Source organism: Hypanus sabinus, chromosome 26 (genome assembly GCF_030144855.1).
Source record: "Hypanus sabinus isolate sHypSab1 chromosome 26, sHypSab1.hap1, whole genome shotgun sequence".
Lineage (NCBI taxonomy): Eukaryota > Metazoa > Chordata > Chondrichthyes > Myliobatiformes > Dasyatidae > Hypanus > Hypanus sabinus.
In genome coordinates, this window is record NC_082731.1 from 2015354 (window position 1) to 2037293 (window position 21940).

General features: G+C 42.3%; 1 protein-coding gene across 9 annotated transcripts in view; it reads left to right on the forward strand.

Annotated features, from left to right (window-relative positions):
- Positions 1–14779, forward strand: part of LOC132381789 (reticulon-1-like) — a 180523-nt gene extending 165744 nt beyond the window's left edge. For 8 of the 9 annotated variants that reach the window (XM_059951356.1, XM_059951363.1, XM_059951362.1 and 5 more), the window contains 4 exons: positions 9316–9385; positions 10489–10535; positions 13187–13245; positions 14377–14779. In XM_059951356.1, the coding sequence (XP_059807339.1) occupies positions 9316–9385; positions 10489–10535; positions 13187–13245; positions 14377–14419 (219 nt within the window). In that variant the 3' untranslated portion in view covers positions 14420–14779. Of the gene's footprint in view, positions 1–4600; positions 4723–9315; positions 9386–10488; positions 10536–13186; positions 13246–14376 lie in introns of those variants that run through there. The other variant, XM_059951357.1, reaches the window with a different exon arrangement.
- Positions 14780–21940: the final 7161 nt, after the last annotated feature.

Consider the following 21940-nt stretch of genomic DNA (forward strand, 5'->3'; position numbering starts at 1 on the left):
TGTCAAATCCTCCTGAACAACTCTAGCAAACTTGCCCGCAAGGATATTGGTCCCCCTCAGGTTCAGGCGTACAAGTCGTACCTTCCCCAGAAGAGATCCCAATGATGTTACAAGGATGTTGCCTGGATTGGGGAGCATGCCTTATGAGAATAGGTTGAGTGCCTTTACTGCCTTTTCTCCTTGGAGCGACGGAGGATGAGAGGTGACCTGATAGAGGTGTATAAGATGAGGAGAGGCATTGATTGTGTGGATAGTCAGAGGCTTTTCCCAAGTCTGAAATGGCTAACACAAGAGGGCACAGTTTTAAGGTGCTTGGAAGTAGATACTGTATAGAGGAGATGTCAGGCAGGTTTTTTATGCAGAGAGTGGTGAGTGCGTGGAATAGGCTGCTGGTGATGGTGGTGGAGGTGGATACGATAGGATCTTTTAAGAGACTCTTGGATAGGCACATGGAGCTTAGAAAAAATAGAGGGCTATGGGTAACCCTAGGTAATTTCTAAGTAAGTACATGTTCGGCACAGCTTTGTGGGCTGAAGGGCCTGTATTGTGACTTAGAGTTTCTATGTTTCTATCGACCATAAATCTGAAACTCTCCTCCCTGCACCAGTTCCTCAGCCACACATTCATCTGCCCAATCATCCTCTTCTTTCCCTCACTGGTGCATAGCATAGAGAATGGTACTGTTTACTACCCGGGAGGTCCTGTTTTCCAGCCATCTACCTAACTTCTTAAAATCCCTTGTCAGGGTCTCCTCCTCTCTGAAGGTCTCTTCAGAATAACTTATATCAAATGCTGCACCTCTTCTGTGCCTACAGGTTTCCCTGAAGTGTCGCAGGGTGCATTCCTGAAGCAGACTAGCCAGCTTTGCCCTGTCTGAGCAGCTGCTCTTTGCTCAGGCCTGCAGGAACCCAACATACCTGAACACACCCTGATACCTAGGTTGCGACTGCCCAAACAAGTTCCATGTTACTCTGTGCTGCTATTCTCGTTTTACATTCCACCGGCCTTTTTTGACAGTTGTCCAAAGCTCTCCCTTCCTCCTCAGACAGGTATTGAAAAAGGCTGGTGAAATGTAAAATGAGAATAGCAGCATAGAGTGGCAAGGAATTCTGCATGCTTTTATGAACTGAGTTGCTGCCACGTGATTGGCTGATTAAATGTTTATATTACATGCAGGTGTACAGGTGTACCTAATAAAGTAGCCACAGTGTTTAGGTCCCAGTGCTCCAGGGATTCACTCAGATCCTACTTCAGTCCCTCCGATGTTCTGCCTCAAATATCCACACTTCCAACCATCAGCATCTGGCCTCACCTCCAACAATTCCTTCATTAATTCCACTGTTAGTGCATCCTTGTCTTGCAGACTTTCACATTTACATCTTTTTCCTGGGCTATGTTCTGGGCTGATCTGCTGAAGTTAGACAAGATTGTTTTTCTATTTTTGCTCTTCTGATGACGATTAGAGACTCTGTCCAGCTAAATAATTACAATTTAACTGTCCTAAATTGTTGTATTTTTGGGAAGGTTCAGTCATGAGCACAGTGGCATTTGCCATCTTTCAGTGACACCACCTAACCCTCGCACCATAATTCTCAGCTTAACCCCTCAGGTTGTCAAATTTGTTGGTAGTTCTTCCAAATCTTTGAGTTTGGGCCTGAATCTTTCTGGGTGGGCTACAGTGGTCAATACCAGCAGTAAAACAAAACCCAGGGCTCTTAAAAGTTTGTTAAAACTATTTCATTTTCAAATCTTTTTATTCATTATTATTGAAAGTTGACAAAAAAGATACATTAAGGCAATATTTCATTATGTGCAGTAAGGAATTAAATTAGCAAATAACTGATTAACAAAGCTAAGCAATATATCAATAATAATTAAAAAGTAGTGTTAAGAATTTTTTTGAAAGAAAAAAAGAACCCTTATTAATATTATATCCATATTAATTAACTCAAATCAGATGATAGTAGCAGGCAAATGAACCCCGCCTTTTCTCAAAATCGAATCGAGGATCAAAAGTTTGACTTCTAATTTTCTCCAAACTAAGACAAAACATCACTTGGGAAAACTATTGTATCAAAGTAGGAGCAGAAGTATCTTTCCATTTCAACAAAATCGCCCTTCTGGCCAATAATGTAACGAATGCAATTACATGCTGGTCTGATGAAGAAATACCATGAGGGATTATACCAAATAAAACTGTCAATTTATTAGGTTTTAAATTAATTTTTAAAGCTTTAGAAATTGTAGAAAAAATAGACTTCCAAAAATGTTTCAGTACAAAGCACGACCAAAACGTATGTGTCAATGTGGCTGTCTCGGTTTTACATTTGTCACACTGACTATCAACATTAGGAAGCATATTAGACAGTCTCTCCTTTGTCAAATAGTAATGATGTACAAAATTTAAATTGAATTAAAGAGTGCTTGGCAGAAATCGAAGAAGAATTGATCACTTCAAAATCCGCAACCAATCTCCTGCTATCAAAGCCTGCTCTCTCTCCCAATCTTGCTTAATCTTTTCAAATCTTTTTATTATTATTATTATTATTATTATTATTCAAAAATAACACAGGTACATCGAAGTAACAACGCTTACAATGCCTCAAAAAAAAAAGAAATTATCTTAAAGATTGAAAATTTTTGTGAATAAAAAAACCCTACTAAGCAAGAAAAGTGAGGGAAAAAAGAATCCCATTGGGGGTACAACCCCAGAGCCATGCGTCATACAGAAAGCTTCTGAAAATAAACAAACCGCCAACAAGAAAGAAAGATATATCAAAAAAAATTACATTTCGATCATGGAGGAAATCTATGTTAACTGAAATGATAATAACGAGCAAATGAGCCCCATCTCCTCGCAAAATCAAATAAAGGTTCAAAGGTTCAACTTCTAATTTTCTGCAAGCTAAGACACAGCATCACTTGAGATAACCATTGTGACAAAATAGCAGCTGATATATCCTTCCATTTCAACAAGGTGGCCCTCCTAGCTATCAATGTAACAAACGCAATTACATGTTGGTCAGACACAGAAATACCATGGATATTTTGAGGAATTATTCCAAAAAGCACAGTCAATTTATTAGGTTGTAAGTTGATTCTGAGTGCTTTAGAAATTGTCGAAAAGTCTGACTTCCAAAACTGTTTTAATGTAGAACATGACCAGAACATATGTGTCAGTGTAGCTATCTCAGTTTAACATCTATCACAATACCCCACTAGTCACTGCCTGCCATTCTGAAAAGGTCCCGTTTACTCCCACTCTTTGCTTCCTGTCTGCCAACCAATTCTCTTACCACATCAATACCTTACCCCCAATACCTTGTGCTTTAAGTTTGCACACTAATCTCCTGTGTGGGACCTTGTCAAGAGCCTTTTGAAAATCTAAATATATCACATACACTGGCTCTCCCCTATCCACTCTACTAGTTACATCTTCAAAAAATTCTATAAGATTCGTCAGACATGATTTTCCTTTCACAAATCCATGCTGACTTTGTCCAATGATTTCACCTCTTTCCAAGTGTGCTGTTATCACATCTTTGATAACGACGCTAGCATTTTCCCCACCACCGATGTCAGACTAACTGGTCTGTAATTCCCCGGTTTCTCTCTCCCTCCTTTTTTAAAAAGTGGGGTTACATTAGCCACCCCCCAATCCTCAGGAACTAATCCAGAATCTAAGGAGTTTTGAAAAATTATCACAAATGCAGCCACTATTAACCTTAAGCACAACCTTAAGCACTCTGGTATGCAGACCATCTGGCCCTGGGGATTTATCTGCCTTTAATCCCTTCTATTTAGCTAACATGTATTTCCCTCAGTTCCTCCATCTCACTGGACCCTCGGTCCCTTACTATTTCTGGAAGATTATTTATGTACTCCTTAGTGAAATTGAAGGCCCTTCCATATTTTAAAAAATCTATTTTGATTGCCCATTTTGATATGCATTTCTTGAACAAAAATTATATTGGGTTGGAATCGATTAATGATTTTAAAAGTCATCTTTCGCTTAATAGGATGATTCCAACCATGTACATTCCAGCTTATAACATTTATCTGTTTAATTGCCATTAAAAAAATTTATTTATTTAATACATAACCAGCGCAGGCTAATCAAAACTGGCGGTGATAAGTACAACCATACACAAAATATGCATGCTCCGGAACTCCGTAATGGGAAAAAAATACCAAAAAGAAACCTAAAATTAATCTTACAATTAAACCTGTAAATCAAAACTAACCCCAATCCTCCCACCACCCCAAAAAGCCTGAAATTCGGCAAAAAAGCTGAGATGCCTCTCCATAGAGAGAAAAAAGAGAGACTCCGCGAGCCGCCCATTTTATAATAGTGGTTTTAAAAAGCTTTCCTTAATTTCTGCCCCCAGTTACAAAAAAAGACAAGATATGGCCCTAAAGTAAAAAATCCCTGCAAAGGGAAAAAATATTTTGCTAAGTATAAAAAGCCTTACAAAGCAACACACCACCATATCAAGACATGTTAACTGGTTCTTCTGGCCACTTACAGGCCTTAGTTCTAACTGATATATATATGCAATTTAAATATCAATTTACTTTAATGCCTTCCATTACTTTACAGGGTATTATTGTGCTGAAACAATGGACACTGGTAAGGCTGGGTCATCATTAAAACATGGAACAGATTCCCAGCTGAAATGGTTAATACAAGAGGACACAATTTTACGGTGATCAGAAGAAAGTATAGGGATCTCAGAGATGTTTTTTCCTAGACCAGTGGGTACATGGAAAGATCTACCATGGGTAGTCATAGAGACAGACACAACAAGGACATTCAAGACACTCCTAAATAGGCTCATGGTGAATGACGAATAGAATTCTGTACAGGACAGAAGCATTAAATTTATCATGAAGTAAATTGAAAGGTAAGCAGAACAATATGGGCCAAAAGGCCAGCACTGTTCCGTCTTTCTGTACAACATCTAGCTCCCCATATCCAGCATAAAAGTTCAGAGAAAAAAATTTGTTTATACTTAATCCTTAAAAACACACTGGGGAATGCAAAACAATTTGCCAAAACTATAAAATTAAACAAAGATAGAAATACCTATGTAATCTCTAGGGAAGAAAAATCAGCACCATTTTCCATTTAACTGACATGCCCAATGAAAAATTTTTTTTAGAAAAAACTAATTATCTATCGACTAAGCACTCCCAACTATATATATAAGGAAAAAAGACCTTAACTATGGAAACTATCACTTAGTTAATGAAAAAAACGAGAATAAAACAGATAATCAAACAGTCTATCTATCCGTTGTCTTAATTCACTCAGTAGACCAAACAGATTTCGAAAAGTCATTCATCATTCACATCGAAAGGATCACATCTTCTTTAAATGGTCGATCAATCAAAGGACATCTTAAGCAAATCAAAATATTCTCAGCTTATCTTCTTTCCAGAAGAATGGTTATTCAGCAGACCTAAAACCATTCAAACCTTGGCTACAAACTGAATAGGGTTAACATAGTCCAATGCCTCTTTGGGGTCCAGAAAAACATATGGAGTCGAATCTTTGGGAAATAATTTTAATTGAGCTAGATATTGAAGTGATGGAAATAATCCCTTATCATAGGCTATCTTCATGGTTGGAACAAATGCAGACTGCAGAGCCATAACTTCCCATGGATAATCTTCATAAAAATGAAACTCGGAACCTTTAAATTTAAAAACTTTTTGTTTCCTTGCGTATTTTATAATTCGGTCTTTAGCTTTAAAATGAAGAAAGGAGACCAAAGCTGACCTTGGTCTATCTTGGCAAGATGTCGCTGTAAAAATTCTAAATGCCCTTTCGATGTCGGGAGGTTGAGATAAAATATCCGAAAACAGAGATTGAAACAGGTTAGCAAAATAGTCTAATAAATCTCCAGTCTAGGATCCTTCCTTCAATCCAACAAGTCGAATATTATTCTGACAAAATCTTGCTTCCAAATCAATTATCTTCTGTTGTGACTTCTCCAAACGCGCTGATATTTCCACATTTTGTTGCTTCGCCTCTTTAAGTTCAGAATTCAGAGAAATAATGTTTTCCTGCACAAATTGAAAACTCTCGTAACGATTTCATCTCAGAAGAGGTAACAGCAAGTTTTACCGAGTTGTTGTCTATCTTCTTATCAAGACCCATCAGCGAATTTTCTAAATGTTCGACCCAGGCTGGTGTTTCCTCCAACTTTTTCTCCTTTCCATTGCTGGGTTCAGGAAGCTGCTTTCCACTTCTTAAAGATTGTGACATAGTAACAACTATTCCCCTCTGAGATCTGACAAATAAAAGTTAAAAATTCAAAGTTTAAAGAAGAATTAATTGCAGCCACACAGATCTGTGTGTCACTCCATTAGTAGGCAGAGTCTCCTGTTAAAACTAAGTAATTACTGCAAATGTTTCAATATTTATTTGTTTTATTTTGAGACACGGGTAGTTCTGGCTCAGTGTGTCTGCACCACTGATGTGACCAATTTACCTACTAACTGGTACGTCTTAGGATCTGGGGAGTGCCCAGAGGAAACCCACCCAGTAATGGGAGACCCTAAAACTCTTTAGAGACAGTCAGCACTGAAAAAGCGTTATGTTACCATGCCACCCCAGATACCTTTTGTAGGTTCTGGCAATGATAAAAATGTAGTCTCATTACAAGAAAGTACTTCTGCACAATAGCATAGCAATTAGTGCTACACTTTACAGCACCAGCTATATGATCAGGGTTCAGTTGCCACCGCTGTGCTGTCTGTAAGGTGTCTGTAAACTCCCTCCATGCTCCAGTTTCCTCCCCCATTCAAAAAATGTACAGTTATGGGCATGCTTTGTTAGTGCAGTAAGTGTGCCCATACTCCATACATTTGAAGTAAACAATGCGTTTTACTGTATCTTTTGATGACCATTTGACAATTAAAGCTAATCTCTAGCTAAATCTATTAAAAAAACCACACAGGAAACCATGTGCTAATATATTCTTTGTACCCTGACAATCTTACCAACTTTTAACTTGTCACTGTACACACATTTCTTTCTGTTGCTGATCTTGAATACAACTAACCTCAGTGATGACTCTAAGAAGCTCTTCACTCTTGTGCATGTGACCCCAAACACTTCATTGTTATACAATTTAACACAAACTGTTGATGGTATCATCTCCAATCAAGAAATTCATGAATGCCACAGTAGCATCGAGGTAGCATAGGCAAAAGAGTTCGGAGTTCAGTTCTGATGTCACTTGTAAGAAGTCTATATGTCTTCCCAGTGGATTGTGTGTGATTTTTTCTCCCACAGTCCAAAGATGTACTAGTTAGTAAGCGAATTGGTCATTGTAAATTGTCCCGTGATTACGCTGGGGTGGCTGGGACAGCACGGCTTGAAGGGATGGAAGGGCCTAATTTGTGCTTGACCTCTAAATTAATAAATAAAATGTTTACTGTTGTTCTGACAGGGAAAGAACTCTGACTTTATTAGCACCTACAAGTTCTGAAGACATCTGTTGGTTCTAAAATTGGGTGGACAGTCATAGCACAGTACTTCTGGGGGGGGAGACCTTTATTTTAAGAAAACCTTCTCTAAAATGTCCTTTGGTGCATTGTGACACACTGGGATAGAAATGGTGGTCAGTTGTTTGTCAATTGTTGACTTACAATATAATAAATAGATTCTTGCTGCATATTTGGCTGCACAAGTGGTAGTGATGGTGTCAGAGTACTACAGTACATTCTGTAGGTGGTACAAGCCTCCCCACCCCGCCACTGTGCACTGACACAATGAAGGCTTCCTGCTATAAGAACACAAGAAATTCAGGCAGGAGTCAGCCATCTCCCCCATCGAGCCTGCTCCATCATTCAATAGGATCATGGCTGATCTGACTCCATGCCTTTTCCACATAACCCTTAATTCAAAAACCTATCTAATTGTGTCTTAAATATATCAAATGAGATAGCCTCTACTGCCTCCCTGACCAAAGATTTCCACAGTTTCACTACTTTATGGGAAAAGCCATTTCTCCTCATCTGCATCCTAAATCTATTCCCCTGAATCTTGAGATTATGTCTCTAGTTCCAGTCTCACGTACCAGTGGAAGCAACTTTCCTGTTCTATATCTATCTTCTTCTTAAACCCATCGTCCCTCTTGCTGCATAGGCCACAGCAACAGCTTGCCAGAGTCTTCTGTCCTGGGTGGATAGAAGATTGATCACTTTCACCACATGACTTCATACATCTTCTAAGCCAAGATCCTTCCTCTCCTAGGGATAAGGTCCTTGATTCTTCTTTTGATGTTTCTGTAGCACTGGGCTTTTATGGGTCGGGGTTGCTAGCCCCATGCTCAATTCATAGCCGGGCTTGGGACTGTCCATGGCGGAGTTATCTATCCCTTTCATAATTTTATATGTTTCTATTAGATTCCCTCTCATTCTTCTGAATGACTGTAGACTCAGGTGACTCAAACTCTCCTCTTAGTCTAACCCCTTCAATCTAATGAATGTCTTCTGCACAGCATCTAAAACTTTCATACCTTTCCTCCAAGTAAGGAGACAAGAACTGCACCGGTACATTGAAGCAGAACCTCTGTTAATCACTGCTGTGTCATCACTCCTAATTCCTCTTCTCCGAGGATTGTCACCTTGTCATGGCTAGAGCCTATGAGTTCCTGTGATCCCGAAAGCTGGAGTTCAGCTCCTGGTAGGGTTACCCATGTGGTAAGGTATAGGGGGAGGTTCGAGACAAAGAGCAATCCAGCCAAGACCTCAATGGTGGAGCCGGCAGAAGATGATAACACATCACAATGGCAGTGAAGGCAGAGTAAGGCTGCTACAGTGAAGTGTCCCAGTCACTTTCTAGGTAGTTGCCAAGGACCCTGTGGTGCTGCCCATGTATCAGTCTCCCCAAGTCATGCACTCATTCTCCATTAAGGGACTAGACTACCGCTTATACAGATCATACCTGACACCACCACTACTCCATATTCCACAAACATCCCACTTAGTGAGGAACCAGGTGAAGCAGATGTGATGCTAAATAAAGATAGTCAGAACCAAAGTTGGCTGAGGTCGGTGGAGGAAGAGAAACTGAAGACTAGGCAGACAGAGCAGCAGGTGGTGTCTAGTCTGGAAATTGCTACCTGATGGAAACTGGCCATTTTCATGAGCGAGTTGGGTGTGTGTTATTCATGAGAACGGAGGGCGAGTGGGGCTCTCTGGGTGTCTGTCAGAGAGTCAGTGACCTGCCATTGTTTATGGATATATGAAGATGTGTAGTGAATAGTATCTCTGAGCTGTCTCTCTCTCCCTCTCTTCCAGTTCGGAGTCCTACTCTGGCTGCTGACGTACATTGGGGCACTGTTCAATGGACTTACTCTCACCATTCTGGGTAAGGGGCAGCTATCACTGCTACTGTGGAGACTCAACATTCCCAGGAACATTCTGGAGTGGTTCTCACGTCTCTGGAAGCTACTGAGCATGTGTGACTCAGACTGGAGCTCCAGGTGTCATAAGATGTCTTCTCCAATCAGATCCCAGAGGTTCTGCCAGTTCCCTGCTTCTGAATTGTTCATTGAGGGCTTTGGGAGCAAAGCAGGGTCATGTTGCCAGGGCGACAGGAGTGAAAGGAATGAAAGTGAAAGTGAAAGAAATGAAAGCCATCCCATTGGCTCCTGGTGGTTGCCAGTCATTACACGATTGCCTGCTGTTACTTGCCCCAGTGATCGGGGGTCCTGTCAGCTCACCGGCCCCTGGTCAGGTGCCGCGGGGCAGGAAGGTCAGAGGTGAGTCCTCTGTGCCCTGGAGTGACAGCCGAGTGACACACCTCCCTGCATCCATTGGCTAAGAAGCATGGACCCCCAGACCTGGGATAAAGACTGAGTGTATTCACTCTATCTGTGCCCCTCATGATTTTACATACCTCTGTAAGACCACCCCTCCTTTTCCTCTGCTCCAAGGGAAAAAACACCTGCTCTGTCCAAACCTTCTCTATAATTCAGTCCTTCAAGTCCTGGCAACATCCCTGTAAATCTTTTCCCACACACTTTCCATCCAGTTTAATAACTTCTTTCCTATAGCAGAGTGACCAAAACTGAACAAATGTGTGGCCTCACCAATGTCTTGTACAACTGCACAGGAACTCACAACTTCTATACTTAGTGCCATAATTGATGAATGCCAGTGTGCCAAAAGCCGCCTTCTTCACACTGTCTATGTGTGTCAACACTTTCAGGAAAACATTTATCTGTTCTGCAACACTCCCCAGGGTCCTACCCTTTACTGTGAAAAATCACACCTCGATTTATTTTACAGCACTTCCTTACTTGGATTAAACTTCATTTGCCATTCCTTGGTCTGCTTAACCAGCTGATCAAGATACCCCTGTAATTTTTGATAACCTTCTTCACTATCGGCAATATCACCTATTTTTGTGTTGCCTGGTTAATGATCTCTGTGCCCTGATTTCTCTTTCTGTCTCTCTTATTCTTCCAGTTGTAGTTGGTGCCTTCATCGTTCCCCTGGTTTACAGGAAGCATAAGGTTAGTGTTGAGCTCACCTGACTTTTAACACCCAAGTCTGTTCCCTGCCCTAGATGTTGTCACTGATAAACTGATAATCCACTTTCTTTCTTTAGTTACTTGTGCACAAGGAGACCAGCTCAGCACCTGTCATCACACTGTTTTGAAGTCTGAACAAAGAAATGTCATTTTTATATAGACTTGTTTAGTGGATACAAATATTGACCGATTGATAACTTTGTGTGTATTCAGATTATTTATTTGCATGATCAATTACCAATCACACTACAATAATGCAGGTATTAATAGACAACAGAATCTACACATTAAAGGCCAATTAGAAACAGAATTGGTAAAGTAACTGACCCCCCCCCCCCCAATCCTTTGTTTACATCCTTATTTTGTCCTGGTACGTCAATTAAATCTTCCCCCTGCAGTGCAAAGGCAAACTATGTTTAAAGGCCTTTCTTGCCTTGGCTGGCTGCACACTATCTGTAAATTGACTTTGCCTGGACATACAAAGCACAAAGTAAATTTATTATCAAAGTACATATATTCTATATCACCATATACAAACCGAAGATTCGTTTTCTTGTGGTTAGTCATGTTAAATATAAGAAACACAATAGAATCAATGAAAGACCACACCCAACAGGCCGGGCAAACAACCAACATACAAAAGTCAACAAACTGTCCAAAAAGAAAAAAGGAGAAATAGAGAAATAGTAATAATAAATAAATAAGCAATAAGTATGAGAAAATAAGGTGGAGAGTCCTTGAAAGTGAAGCCATGGGTGTGGGAACAGTTCAGTGATAGAGCGTGTGAAATTCAGTGATGTTATCTCCACTGGTTTGAGCCTGATCATTAACTGTGTACCTGGTGGTGTGGGTCCTGAGACTCCTGTAACTTCTTCCTGATGGCTGCAGTGAGAAAAAAAGCATGGTCTGGGATGGTGGAGGTCCTCGATGAAGGTTGCATCTTAGCCCTTGCCTTGCTGCAACTTCCACATGGACACCCAGTTGCCTCCCAACTCTCTTGGATGTTGGTCTCTGCATTGCCTTTTACTGTGAACGACAGCCTCCCACGGCTCTTCAGTGCCTCCTGCTGGCTGATGTGAGGCTGTGGAGCACACCCAGACACCCTTCCCCCTCCCCCTGCTAAACCCTCACCATCCATCTGGCAGTTTATGGAAATTCCCAGGTCATCGTTGGCTTCTGAAAAATGGCCTGATGGACCATATGACAAAAAAGCAGAATTAGGCCGTTCAGCCTCATTGAGTTTGCTACACCATTCCGTCATGGCTGATTTATTATGTCTCTCAACCCCATTCTGCCTTCCCTCCATAACCTTTGATGCCCTTTCTAATCAAGAATCTATTAACCTCCACTTTAAATATACCCAATGACTTCATCTCCCAATGACAATGAATTCTACAGATATGCCACCAAATGGCTAAAGAAATTCCTCATCTCTGTTCTAAAAGGCTGTCGTATTCTGAGGCTTTGCCCTCTGGTCCTAGACTCTCCCACTATTAGATACATCCTCTCCACGTCCACTCTACCTAGGCCTTCTGTATCAGTAGGATTAAATAAGTTCCATCTCCCATTGCTGTCTGGATGTCACACAGACAAAAGCTTTTAACTGTTTATTGGCACACTTTTTAGAGCTACTTCATGGTAACAGGCCTTTCAGATTCTATAAACCAATGCCACCCAGTTACACTCAAGTAACCAATCAAACTACGAACCCGTACTTTTATGCAATGTGAGAGGAAACTGGTGTGCCCAGGGGACCCCATGTGATCATGGGGAGAGTGTGCAAATCTACAGAGAGTGGCAGACCTGAACCTGGTTTGCTGGCTCTGCAATGGCATTATGCTAACCACAATACTACCACGCTATCCTAAACATATAAAAATGTTACAAACTTCACTCACACAGGGCATCTGCATGTTCCTAAAGAGGTTCTCAGTATGATCGCAGACTTATTCTCCACAGACCAGAGGTTCACCGGAAATCTGTGTTTCTTCCCTTTGAGCACATCCTTGAATCAGCTCCACTCCTCTCCTCATAACCCCCTCCCCACACAGAGCATGGAATAGAGTATTTCAGGAGGCTGGTGTTGGGCACATCAGCAATGTGGTCTGCTCCTTGTAATGACCATTAGAGGGACTCAATGCAGCGGGAGGACACGGGAAACTGTAAATGCTGGAAGCTGGAGCAAAAAAAAGCAGGCTGCTGGAAGTATACAGCAGGTCAGGCAGCATCTTTGGGGAGAAGATGTGTTTGCAAATGCTGACTGCCCATTTCTCTCCACAGATGTTGCCTGATTTACTGAGTTCCTCCAACAGCTCATTTTGTTTTGCTGGTGATGGAGTGTACGCTGATGCTGGTTCACTTGCCATTCCATTGGAGGACTGATGCTCAGGAAGTCACAACAGACATCTGCCTCATTGCAGCAGCCCCCACCCAACCCTAGTGTCAAGACATGTTCTACCAGACCCAGCCTTCTTCCCCACCCAGAACAACAAGTGAGCATCAGGGACCACAGTGGTCACTGCTCCATGTGCCACCTTCCACTGAAAGGATTGTGGAGTGGATAGAGTCCTCACTGTGTGTCAGGAACTCACCAATCAACTGCCCTCATACTGAATTTTTCTCTTTCCCACCAGGTGCAGATTAACCAATACCTGGGGCTCCTGAGAGGACAAATCAAGGATGTAACAGCAAAGTATGTTTTTATTGGCTGCGGTTGGAAGGTGTTTACACCCACTGGATGTTTTTTAGTTTTTCCACACCATTCTCCATAAACTCTAGAGACAGTTGTGCATGAAAATCCAGGAGGTCAGCAATTTCTGAGATACTCAAACCACCCCATCTGGCACCAACTCGTTCCACAGTCAAGGTCTCTTAGATAGCATTTCCTCGCCATTCTGATATTTGGTCTGAACAATAACTGAACCATGTGACCATGCCTACATTTTGTAGGCATTGAGTTGTTGCAACATGATTAGCTGATTAGATATTTACCTTAACAAGCAGGTGTGCCTAATAAAATGACCGTGAGGTAGGTTTAATTGAGGCCCATGTGAGGCAGTGAGGTAAGTTTAACTGAGGCAGGTGTAGGGGTGTGCCTAATAAAATGAGCGTGAGGTAGGTTTAATTGAGGCCCATGTGAGGCAGTGAGGTAAGTTTAACTGAGGCAGGTGTAGGGGTGTGCCTAATAAAATGAGTGTGAGGTAGGTTTAATTGAGGCCCATGTGAGGCAGTGAGGTAAGTTTAACTGAGGCAGGTGTAGGGGTGTGCCTAATAAAATGAGTGTGAGGTAGGTTTAACTACACACGTGATTTGGGGTAGGACAGATAGATTCTCATGAAACTTCGAAATATTGGATGTGATAGTGAGGGGTGTGGGATGGGATGACTCTGAGGCTGAGATATTCTGGGGAAAGGTGTCGGTGAGGTCACTCTCTGAGGGTGAAAAATCCAGTACCAGTATGAGAATGGGAATATTATCTGGATTAATACCAGACCTTCACCTGGTGACCTCTGGTCCCTCACCCTCTGATCTGTCTCCCACTGAACCTTCACCCTCAGACCTCTCTTCCACTGACCTCCTCACCAATTAACCACTCTCCCATTGACCCTTCACCCAGTAATGTTTGACAACTAACTTCCATCCCCAGCCCAGGCACTGACCTCTCCATGCTCATGTTGACCACTGACACACCTGTTGCACACTCCATTGTTTAGATATGAAGGTGTTCCTTCATCTGCACTCCGAACTACCAAACCGGGATAGCTTTCCATGGGGAACATTCTTCAACTGTCTTCAGTACCTCTTCATTTTTTTCCTGTTACAGAATCCAGTCCAAGCTTCCGGGATCAAGACCCAAAGCGGAATAATGGTGGAAAAGCAGGAACTGTGGCTGGAACCCAGGTCTGGGACCCTACATCCCAAACGATGTTTGTCAATAAAAGTCTTAACCTGACAGCAATCAGAACATCAACACTGGATGCAGTGAATTTAGAGACTTAAATACACCCCGTACCAAGCATTGGAGTCTTCCCCTTTCACATGATGTACACCTGGTTTTATGTGGGTTCAGGCCTGAATTCCTGAATGAGGCAAACTGGCCACATGGATACCATGTGTCCTCATATGATCCCAAGGGAAATGTGGATGCCATTTATGAGGGAATAGTAAGAATAGATTGGGTTTGGGGCTGTAGGGTGCTCTTGAGTTGTGGGGTTTCAATGGGAAAAGTGCAGCAAATGGTGGGGGGGGGGATTTATAGAAGAAGGGATGGGAGAAGTGGGATATTTGCTAGAGGGGTTAGGGGTATAGGGAATTATAGGGTGTGAATTTTTGATGGGAGGTTTGTGGATAGAAGGGTTAATGGAGAGGGTTTAATCTGCCAAAGGGTTAATAAAGGTTTAGGACACAGAGTTATAGGTGGGATTTGACTGGGTTCTGGGATAGAGTTTGTGGGGTGAGATACTAAAAGGGAAAAATTTCAAAGGTGGGGCTTGAAGAAGATTTACAAACATGAACAAATTTTCAGCACAGGATGTAAACAAATTCCAATCATTGAGCCTCAGCAGGAGAGGGCTGGGGGTTTCTGACAGCTACTGCTGCATTTCTACTTAAGGCTGACCCAAGAAAATTGCTGCTATTGCCCAGTCTCTCTCACTGTGCTGAGTCTGCACTGAGGATTTAGTCACCAATCTCAGGTTCAAGAGGAGAAAGTCACACAGGGGTCTTGAGCCAACCAGGGAGATCCATCAGGGAGAGGGAGAGGGAGAGGGAGGGGTGGGGGGGGAGAGAGAGAGAGAGAGACCATAAGAGCAGAAGTAAATTATTTATCCTATCAAGTCTGCTCTGCCATTTCATCAGGGCTGATTTATTATCCCACTGAACCCCATTCTCCTGGCTTCTCCACATAACCTTTGATGCCTTGAACCTATCAACCTCCACCTTAAATATACCCTATGACCTGGCCTACACAGATGTCTGTAGCAATGAATTCAACAGATTCACCATCGACTGGCTGAAGAAATTTTTCCTCATCTCTGTTCAAAATGGACGTCCCCCAATTCTGAGGCTGTGCCCTCTGGTTCTAGACTTCCGCCCCCACTACAGGAAACATCCTCTCCACATCTATTTTATCCAGACCTATCAATATGCAATACGTCGTAATGAGACCACCCCCACCATTCTTCGAAACTCCAATGAGTAAGGCCCAGAGGGATTAAACACTCCCCATATGTTAACCTTATCTTTTCTGTGATAATTTAAGTGAACCCCCTATGGACCCTTTCCAGTGCCAGCATATTGTTTCTTCGGTAAGGGCCCAAAACTGCTCACAATACTCCAAGAGCGGTCTGACCAATGCCATATAAAGCCTCAGCATCACATCCTTGTTTTTGTATTCTAGTCCTCTTGAAATGAATGCTAACATTGTATTTGCTTTCCTTGCCTGCAACTGAACCAGCAAGTTAATCTTTAGAGATCCCTGCAGGAGGGCTCCCTGTTCCCTCTCTACCTCTGAAAATAGTCCACACCTTTATTCCTTCCACCAAAGTGCATGACCATGCACTTTCCAACACTATATTCCATCTGATACTTCTTTGCCCATCCCCAATCTGTCTAAGTCCTTCTGCAGACTTCCTGCTACCTCCACCTACTTTAGTATTGTACACAATCGTGGCCACAAAGCCATCAATTCCTTCATCCAAATTATTGACATACAACATGAAAAGAAGCAGCCCCAACACTGACCCCTGCTCCACACCACTAGTCACCGACAGCCAACCAGAAAAGGTCCCCTCTGTTCTCACACTTTGCCTCCTGCCAGTCAGCCAATCGTCTATTTGTGCTGGTATTTTCCTTTAAACTTATCATGTGCCTCCAAGTGACTCTCGTTAAGCAGTCCCGTGTGGCAAAGGTCTTCTGAAAATCCAAGTACACAACATTCACTGACTCTCCTTTGTCTATCCTGCCTGTTATTTCAACAGATTTGCCAGGCAAGATTTCCCCTTTAGAAAACCATGCTGACTTTGGTCTATTTTATCATGAGCCTCCAAGTATCCCAAAACCACCATATGTTTCTAACCATTCAGTCAAGCGAACTGGCCTATAATTTCCTTTCTTCTGTCTCCCTCTGTTCTTAGAGTGGAGTGCATTTGTAATTTTCCAGTCCTCAAGAACCGTGCCAGAATGTAATGATTCTTGAAAGATCATTACTAATGCCTCCACAATCTCTCAGCCACCTCTTTCAGAACCCTGGGGTGTAGTCCATCTGGTTCAGATGACTTAGCTTTTCAGCTTCCCCACCTTCTCCTTAGTAACAGTAACAACATATCATCTTCCCTCTGACACTCTTGCACTTCTGGCATACTGCTGGTATCTTCCACAGTGAAGGCTGACACAAAACACAATCAGTTCACCTGCCATTTCTTTGTTCCGCATTGCTACCTCTCCAGTGTCATTTCCCAGCGGTCTGCTATCCACTATTGTCTCTCTTTTATCTGTGTTTTGGGAGTGTGTGTGTGTGGCTCACAAGGACAGGTTTAACTGTGATTCCTCTCACCATATAATATCTTGCAGCTGTGAGTGTGTTGGGGTGCAGGAGAGGGAGCTCATCAGTTTTAGGTGGGGGTCAGCTTTGGGGAGTATCTATTCCTAAAGAAGAGTGCTTATCATATAGAAGCAAGGCACCAAAAATCTGTAATATATTAAGAATCCTACATCTGCATGCAATTCCTTTAAGCCATTATAAACTCCGTTGTCTGTTTGCATAGAGGGATGTAAACATCGCACTGTAATAATACCCTCCAGCCAGGGGCATTGCTGCAGGAGAGTAAGGTGAAAGGCTGTTTTAAATTCCTGTCTCTGGATTTGTAATGAAATCTCCCAATGAGCCAATGGGAAAATTGGTCATGTTTACAACAGGTGGTCTGCCCCCTATTGCCTGTTTTGCGCCATTACACAGAGGTGAACAGCTACTCCAAGTTTACATGGATGGTGTCGGTTGACACAGGAATCTGTAACATTCATATGACAATAGCTGACCTCAAAGCAGGCCATGAACTCTAACTGTACAGCCGGTTCCAGTACACCACTGCAGATGATCATCTCGTGGATGGTAAAAAACACTTCAATAAAATTGTGCTGTTTTCAGATCTTTTTTTTGGATGCTGTCTAAGTACAAAAGGAAATAACAAAAAAAACATAAATGTCAGGAGTGGCCAGATTCAAGATTCAAGATTGTGCAATGGCATTTCCTGTACACTAGTGTAAAGTGTAAGATTCATTACTCCAGATCCAATTCAGCACAAAAATCACAAAGAACACAATAATAATTTTAAAGAGAACAGTAAATGTAAATACATAGGATAGCTTATATACATAGATTGATTATATATCCTTAAAGTGATGCTAGGCACAGGAGTGTCTGTACAACAGGATACAGTGGTTGGGGGTGTGGAGAAGCGAGTTAGTGAGTGGAGATGTTGATCCGCCTTACTGCTTGGGGAGAGTAATGTTTTTGAGTCCCGGCGTGGATGCTGCGTAGCCTCCTCCCCATTGGGAGTATGACAAACAGTGCCTGAGCAGGGTGGGTGAGATCCTTCATGAGATTACATGTCCTTTTCCAGTACATTTCTGTGTATATCTCCTTGATGGCGGGTAGGCTGCTGCCGGTGTTGCACTGGACAGTTTTGATTACCCGTTGTAGAGCCTTCCTGTCTGCCACAGTGCAGTTTCCATATTAAGCTCGTCAGGATGCTCTCTACTGCACATCTGTAGAATGACATGTTTATTGATTTGCACACTCCAGCTCTTTACTGCCTCCTCAGAAATTAGAGGCATTGCTAAGCCTTCCTGATTGTGTAGGAGGCATTAAATTTTATGAAAGACATGCATTTCCCAGGAGTATGAAACTGTTTTCAGTTTCTACAGCTATACCGCCAATGTACAGTGAGGGGGGCGGGTGAGAACACAGCACTACCGGATTCACTCTCGGCAATAACTCAAGCCTTCAATATTTACCCTTGGCAATAACTGAAATCAGCTCTGACAGTGTTTCCAGGCTGCTGGTGTTTACACACACTAGAACATTGAACAGTACAGCACAATGTCAATGCTGTACATGATGCAGAATTAAACTAAATTCCTCCCGCTTACACAAGATCTCCTGTGTCTAAACCCACTATCTTATCTGCCACCTCCATTACTCCTGGCAGCCCATTCTGGGCACATATCACTTTGTGTAAGAAATTGCCTTGTACTTCTGCTTTAAAATGTCCTCTCTCACCTTAAATGCATATCCAGCATTTGACATTTTCACCCTGGGAAAAAGATTCATTTGACTACCCTCTCAATGTCTCTTGTAATCTTATAAGCTTCTATGAGGTCTTCATTCAACCCCCGGCTCTCCAGAGGAAACAATCCTAGTTTGACAACCTTTCCTTACAGCAGATGCCCTCTCTGTACAGCAAGTGCTCACTCCTAAGAGCAAATCCCTTCTCCTTCCAGCAAATAAGCAAATAACTTCTCCCTAGAACAAATACCCTCTCTATACAGGAAATACCCAATCCTTAGAACAAGTAAGTTCTCCTTACAGCAAATACCCACTTCTGGCACCAAATACCCTCCCCTTAGAACAAATACTCTCTCCTTACAGCAAATATCCTCTCCTTTCAGCTCATTGCCTCTCATTGAGGTGACATCCTGGTAAACCTGTACTGACTGGTCCTTTCTCTGACCTGGAGGCAGGGAAGACATTTGCCTTGGAACACTGGAACTGACCAGATTTGCCTTTCCACGTTACTGGTGAACAGATTCATTGACAGAAGATGTATGGAGGAGATTAGCACTAGCTGAATAGCCACCCCTACACCATTGTGGTCCATAGATTCAACTAGGGCAACCCTGCTGCAGAAACTGAGTTGTAACCTTGCCCCAAATCCAGACTTTGTCACTTGTCTCATCCTTCTCACTCACAACTTTCACACAGTACAGAATCTAGCCCTTCAGCCGAGCATGTCTATATTGACCCTTTTATCTCACCCTGTTTGCCCTAATTCGGTCTTTATTTCTACAAGTCTTGCTGATTCAAATGCTTATCCAATGTGTTGTTTGCATTTGACTCCATCACCTCCTCTGGCAAGGTGTTCCAGATATCAGCCACTCACTGTGTATATGAAAAAAACTTTACCTTCAAATCTCCTTTTAAACATCTTCCTCTCACACAAAATGCTGCAGGAACTCAGGTCTTGCAGAATCTATAGAGAAAAATAAACAGGCAATATTTTGGGCCAAGACCCTTCTTCAGGACTGGAACAGCAAGAGGCAGAAGACAGAATACAAAGGTGGGGGAGATGAAGGAGTACAACCTGGCTTGTGATAGGTCAGACCTGGTGAGCGGGAAGCCAGTGGCTGAAGGCATATATCAGGCACAGGATAAAGTCAATGGCAGGCAGTCAGAGTGAGGCCCAGAGCTGTGGCAGTGAGAGTGGCACATAAAACCCAGAAAGAAAAGCAGAGCGAGAAGCAGTTACTCAAATGCAGGTAGCACTTATCACCTCTCATCTCATTGAGAGGTCAGCAGCAAAGGGTTGAGCAGATTTAAGATCCTGAATATCAACATGTCAAGTTGAGCTGTCCTAGCTCAGCATTTTGTTGCAATCATGAAAAAGGCATGGCAGCAGCAAAACTTGATCAGGGGTTTGTGCATATGTACTCTTCAAAGACTCTACATCCTGACTGGTATGGAGTCTCCAATATGCAAAGCCACAAGGGGTCGCAGAGGGCTGCAGCTTCATTTCAGGCACCATCGAGGACATCTTCAAAGGTCAACGCATCAAGAAGATAGCATTCATCATTAAGGACACTCAACATCCAGGACATAACTTCTCATTACTACAATTGGGGAAGAGGTACAGGAGCCCGAAGGCCCACACTCAATGATTCAGGAACAGCTTCTTCCCCTCTGCTGGCAGATTTCTGAATGGTTGATGAACCCATGAACACGATCTTGATATTCCTCTTTTGCACTGTGTATTTATTGTAACTCAGAGTAATTTTTCTACCTCATATTGTACTGCTACCACAAAACAATAAATTCCACATAACCATTGTGGTTACAAAAACAGGTCATAGGCTGAGCATTCTGCGAAGAGTGATGGAAGACTCACTTCTCGCCTGGGGAACTGCAGCTCCAACAATTAGGAGGCTCAACAACATCCAGGACCTTGTAGTCTGATTGATTGGTCCACCATCTTTCCTCCACCACCGACAATGTGGCTGCTGTGTGTTCTGACTACAAAATATACTATAGTTTCTGACCTATTCTAGTTTATCTTGGATGGCATGGTAGCTTAGCAGTTAGTGCAATGCTTTTACAGTTCAGGGCATTCCGGAATTCAAAGTTCAATTCTGGCACTTCTGGATGCAGTCTCTGTATGTCCTCCCATGGAACGTGTGGGTTTTCCCCAGTTTTCTCCCATACTCCAAAGATGTACTATGTAGATTACTATAATTTGACCCATGACTAGGTTCAGATTAATTGGGGTTGAGGAGTTAATGGGGCAGTGTGGCTTGAAAAGCCAAAATAAATAAATCAATAAATATTTAATGTATATTCTTATTGAAACTTAGAGTAATTTTCTTATGTATTGCACTGCACTGCTGCAAAAAAACAACTAATTTCATGACATATGTCAATGATAATAAACCTGATTCTGATATGAAACCATCTAAGTGGCTTTTAAGCATTGAAACTCTACCTGTCTCAACAACATATACACAAGTACATCCAACACCATCTGAAAGAAAAACTTACCCCACATCTTTCCTCTCTCAACTTAAACCTGTGCCTCCAGTTTTAGACTTCCCTAGGAAAAAGTCTCTGACCAGTCACCTCTCATAATTTTATAATTGGAATTAGTTTGTTGTCACATGTACTGAGGTCCAGGGAAAGGCTTGTCTGGCATACTGTTCATACAGATCAGACACAGTGTACTGAGGTAGAACAAGGCGAAAAGAAATAATTCAGAATAAAAGTGTTTCGGTTCCAGAGAAAGTTAACAATAAAACACAAGATCATGAGCTCAAGAGTCCATCTTATTTTACTAGGGAACCATTTACAACTGCAGAGCAGAAACTGTTCTTGTGCGCAACTTCAGGATTGAAGGATATCCATTTATAACAGAGATGCAGAGAAATTACTTTAGTCAGTGGGTGGTAAATCTGGGGAATTTGTTGCCAGAAGTGGCTGTGGAGGCCAAGTCATTGGGTGCTTTTAAGACAGAGATAGATAGGTTCTTGATTATCCAGGGCATCAAAGGATATAGGGAAAAGACGGGGAAGTGGGGATAACTGGTGGAATTGGATCAGCCCATGAATGAATGGCAGGCTGAATG